Genomic DNA, 5196 nt, shown 5'->3' on the forward strand with positions numbered 1-5196 from the left:
ATGTAACTATTATAAACCTCAGCATTGAGTACAAAGCAGTATAGATATTTAACAATAGTTATTTATTTAAAAATTAATTTAAGATCCTTATTCTTAAAACGTAACAAAGAAGCTTGAATTTTATCTGAGATTTTTCCAATTCAGCTTTGATATTACAAGGGAAAACATGCTGCTAGTATGGATTCAATGTGTTTAAATATAACTAGTCAAGTAAATGTGACCCACATTTTTAGATGTTAGGTAATATCACCTATTATGTCTTGTATCATTTTCTCTCTTTTTAAAGGAATATCGCACATATTTTACAAAGTACCTATTCATGATGACTTAATTTTAATTATTAATCACACTTCAAAAACTTAGTCATATGAAAGTAAATTTATAACTGGTCAAAATAAGAGAAGTAAGAATTGACAGTAGAATTGATTACATTGAGGAGGATGAGAATGTAGGTACAGATGGATCCTGGGGGATGGTTAAGGAGAATGAGATTATGATTATGGATAGTGTGTGTGAAAGAGGGAAAAATGTCTCAAAGGTGATTCAGTTTAAAACACAAAGACCTGTCTGAGCGCTCTGTCTGCACTTGTATGAACACTTTTCATAACAATTTAATTTTTATTTGGAAAAGGGTGGAGAAGTTTGATTTTCAGTCCTTCTAATACTAAGAAAATGTTGTTACTCTTATTCTATTTGCCAGATTGGATTTCATTTTAAAACATTTTGTTGTTGTTTAGTATTTATGTTCAAGAATATTGAGACCTTTAGCTAATTCCCCTTAATAGTCTCAGTTATCTAATCTGGAAAATGAGGTCTTCACACTGCAAAATTTTCAAGTATCCTTCTGCTTTGAAATGCCTTAATTCTAATGTCACATTAGTTGTTTGAACCAACAGGGAATACACTGAGATATACAACTTCAGAAGGTGACAATGTGGTATGGAAGAGAGTCACCATCTAGTACAAACATTTCCATGGTCTCTTTCATTAATCCCAGATATGGCCCCAAGAAATCAATCTGGGTGGACTTAAAACAAAAAATTCTACAGGGTCCTTCTTTTATGATAAAATAGGCTTCATTGTTACACTACTCCAAAACTAAACCAAACCTGTTGCCATCAAGTCACTTCTGACTCATGGCTATGCCATGTGTTACACAGTAGAATTGCTCTACAGAGTTTTCATGGCTGTAATCTTTACAGAAGCAATCACCAGTCTTTTCTTGTGTGGAACCACTGGTGAGTTTGAACCACCAACCTTTAGGTTAGTAATTGAGCACTTGCTGTTTGTGCCATCCAGGACCCCCTTTGTCACATTAAACCATTTCCATGAAGTCAATTCCAATTCACAGCGACCCCCCATTGGGTTTCCAAGGCTATAAATCTTTATGGAAGTGGATTGCCTCATCTTTCTTCTGTAGAGCAGCTGGTAGATTTGAACCCCCAACCTTTTGGTTAGTAGCCAAATGCCTTACCCATACCACCAGGGCTCCTTTTGCCACACTGTACATCTCTAAAAATCACTTCCCTATCTTAGTGCCACCATATCCCAAATTTGCACAATCATAAGTGAATCTGACCTAAGTACCAACCCAAACCCACTGCCACTGAGTCAATTCCAACTTATAGCAACCCTATAGGAAAGAGTAGAATTGCCCCATAGCGTTTCCAAGGCTGTAAACTGTTACACAAGCAGACTGCCTCAGGCAGTGGAGTGGCTGGTCAGTTTGAATGGGGGAAAAACAACAACAAAAAAAAATCTTTCTTCCAGATAACTAGTTCGCTAAGGAAACACAAAGCAAAAAATAATAAATATAAAATTATGCTGGGAATTAATTGCCTTCAATTTCATTGAACATTTACCTACTTCCTTTATAATGTTATAAATTATAATCAATTTTATTTCTTCTCTTTCTTAATTTCCATTAATTCAGAAAGAAATAGAAGTTTTGAAATGTCTTCCTTCGTGGAAACCAAAGGGCTCGAGCAGCTTACGAAGACCCCAGTGGAATTTGTAGAGTACCCTTGATTTGACGAACGTCTGCTTAATTAACACAACCAGAGTCACGCGCTACTAAAGTTTTTCTAATAAGGAGAAAGATACATGAAATGGCTAAGTCTATAACCTGGGTGTGGTAAATAGTTTGTGACAAATAGTGGTGCGCAATGCTAGGGGATAGGCTGGCACATGAAAAAGTGAACTGGCCTTGGAATAAAGGAAGTCCAGATTTTAAGAGCAATTCTACCTCTCCATACCATCTGTCTTTTGACAGTTTACTGTATCTGAGTTTCCTGACCTATAAAATAGATACTGACCAGCTTTATGGTTTGTTGTGTGTGTTAGGTATAATACATTGCAGTGTGTGTGTGTGTACATTATACATATGTAATAACCAAACACCAGACCAAACTCACTGCTGTCGAGTCAGATCTGACTCATAGAGACCCCTCCTTGGATTTCTGAGGCAGTATCCCTATGTGAAAATATATGTATGTGTTTATAAAACCTGAACTGATGTCCCACATGTAATAGATGTCCAGTCAAAAGAATAGTTGTGATGATGATGATGAGAATATAAACATATATTCCTAATAATGGCTTTGTTGATACTACTAACAACAAAATCTTTTCCTTATTATCCACGAACCAAAATAAAAAGAAATAGGCATTAAATTTCTTTTCATACAGTAAGTCCAAAAAAGCTCAATTTCATGAAACAAGTCATAAGTTGTTTTTTTAAGACACTTTTAAAATTCATCAACAGTAGGAGAGAAAACAAATGTAGACTCCATAAATAAAATCACTCTATAAAAATCATTATAACTCTTATTCATCTAATCATTTTCATTATGTTTTATTTAATCCTCACAATAGTCCTATGCTGTAGTAATTGTTAAACCTAGTTTTTAGATAAGGAAACTGAAGCAGAGAAAGGTAAAATAACTTGCCCAAGACCATACAGCTGGCAATTTCAGAGTCAACTTTCAAACTCCCTTTTGCCTAACTCCCAGCCCAAGTTTGGAACCTTAAGCTAGTCTGTACATAACAGTACTTGGTAATGGAAACTAGTCACCTGCACCTTAAAGACTTACCCTTGTTCAATAATGATATGTTTCTTGGGATGGAAAATGGATGGTGGCAGGAACCAAAATACTAAATAAGGTCAGACCATCTGTGCTATATTTACTTTGTTATCAATCATAAGGGAGTTCTGGTGGCATAGTGCCTAAGGCATTTGACTGATAACTGGAAGACTAGAGGTTCAAACGCACCAGCCACTCCCCGCAAGGAAGACTGGGCAATCTACTTCCATAAAGATACCCCTAGGAAACCCAAGGAGGGGTCGTTATGAGTTAAATCGACTCGACGGCAGTGAGTTTTTTTTTTTTTTTAATCAATCATAAAAAATTCCACAGTCTTTGCAAATAGCATTCTCAGAGAAACTTAGGAAAAAGAGCAGAAAGCTTTTCAAAAATAGCTACAGAGATGACTTCATGGGATAGTTTTGGCTGAATATTTAACATTGTTTCCAGGCAATAGATTCAGCCATTCCTCCATCTCAATGTATCCAGTAAGTCTGCTTTTAGGTAAGAATTTGAAGTCTCATTCACAATTTTTCTCCTTTTGATCAAGATCCATTTGTTGAGTCCCTAATCAAAACATTCAGTAATGATAATCGGACAACCATTTCCTCTGGTCTAACAGCAAAGAAGGTAGTAGTTCTTTAAACAATAGTTTAGCTCAATGAAAAATATTTGCCCTGTGCATTGTGCCCTTTTAAAGAATTATCTACGTGACATCAAAATATCAACAGCACTGTAGAGCATAGATGAGACCTTGAAGGGGCAGAGAGTCTAAGTTAATGGTGCTAAAACAGTATGGGCAGATATAGTGAGAATTGTGATATAATGTGTTATAACCATTGTATATGTGAAAATTGTTGAGTAAGTGTATGTTTTGTTGTGTATATTTTCAGCAAAAATTTGTTTTTTTTTTAAATGTACGAAATTCATACTATCTGCTTCTGCCAAACAGTATCATCCTGCTCCATGACTTGATACTTTCCAGCTTCCTCATGCGTCCTTAATCAGTAAGCCTGTCACATTGACTTTGACTCAACCATTTTCACTACTGCATTAGCTTTTACCCACAAGGCTTTGCAAAAATGATTGGGGGGAAAGAAAATTCACTGCTGTGGATGGAGTCTGACTCATAGTGACCACTCATTGGGTTTCTGAGGTGGTATCTCTACCGAAGTAGATTGCCCAGCCTTCCTTCCGGGGAGTGGCTGGTGGGTTTGCACTGCCAGCCTTCTGGCTAGGAGTCAAATGCCTTAGGCACTGTGCTACCAGAGCTCCTTTACAAAAATGATACTATATTTATATTATAAAATCACATTTACTCTGTTTGTTCAGAAAGAGTTTTCTTTTTTTCATATTTCATTCACTAGCTCAATGATATCATTGATATTTATTTCATTTTCTCCAAACGCTCTGGTAGCATAGTGGCTAAAGCACTTGCCTACTAACCAGAAGGCTGGTGGTTCAAACCCACCAGCCACTCCTCGGAAGGAAGGTTGGGCAATCTACTTCCATAGTGATACTGCCTCAGAAACCCAAGGAGGGGTCGCTATGAGTCGGGGCCGACTCAACAGCACATAACAACAACAACAACAACAATGAAGAAAGTTGGAGGGTAGCCTCTTGGTTAATAGTATTGATTGTTATAACTGTATTCATTCCTTAACATGATGGTCCAGATATAACAAAATGCAGCTTAGCAGAATATATCCAAAAGGAACACGTGTGGATTCATCCAACTATATGCCTCAGCTTTTCTGGAATGCCGGCTGTCAAATGGTTGCACTTAACTTCCAAACAGTGGGTAAGTACTTGATGTGGCTTGAACATAAAGCCACATTTCCAAGTGTCCCGGAACCATACCCAAGTAATCAGAGGAGAAAATAATTGCCAAACTTGATTTTGAATAAGAAAAGCGAAGTTCACTGAAGTATCAATGCCAAGAAAAAAAACAAAAATCAGGTAAACTTTGAAAAATTAGAAAATTTCTTCAATCATTTGTATTGAGTTTTGTATTATTTTTCAAACAAGTGCTCTTTTATACTTATACAAGTAATAAAAACGTATTTGTTGTAAAAATTTGAAGAATTCATAAAAACCTGAAAAAAAAAAAAAA

At 36.2% G+C, this 5196-nt stretch overlaps 1 protein-coding gene across 1 annotated transcript in view; it reads left to right on the top strand.

The window, feature by feature from the left end:
* PLCB1 (phospholipase C beta 1) overlaps window positions 1-5196 on the top strand; it is a gene marked incomplete at its 5' end in the record, with an annotated part of 251113 nt that overhangs the window by 16145 nt on the left and 229772 nt on the right. The window contains 2 exons of the mRNA XM_007955668.2: window positions 1934-2018; window positions 4760-4884. Coding sequence (XP_007953859.2) covers window positions 1934-2018; window positions 4760-4884 — 210 coding nt within the window. The remainder of the gene's footprint in view (window positions 1-1933; window positions 2019-4759; window positions 4885-5196) is intronic.

This window comes from Orycteropus afer, unplaced genomic scaffold, assembly GCF_000298275.1.
Source record: "Orycteropus afer afer isolate SDZICR_OR568_19922 unplaced genomic scaffold, OryAfe1.0 scaffold00529, whole genome shotgun sequence".
NCBI classification, from domain to species: Eukaryota; Metazoa; Chordata; class Mammalia; order Tubulidentata; family Orycteropodidae; genus Orycteropus; species Orycteropus afer.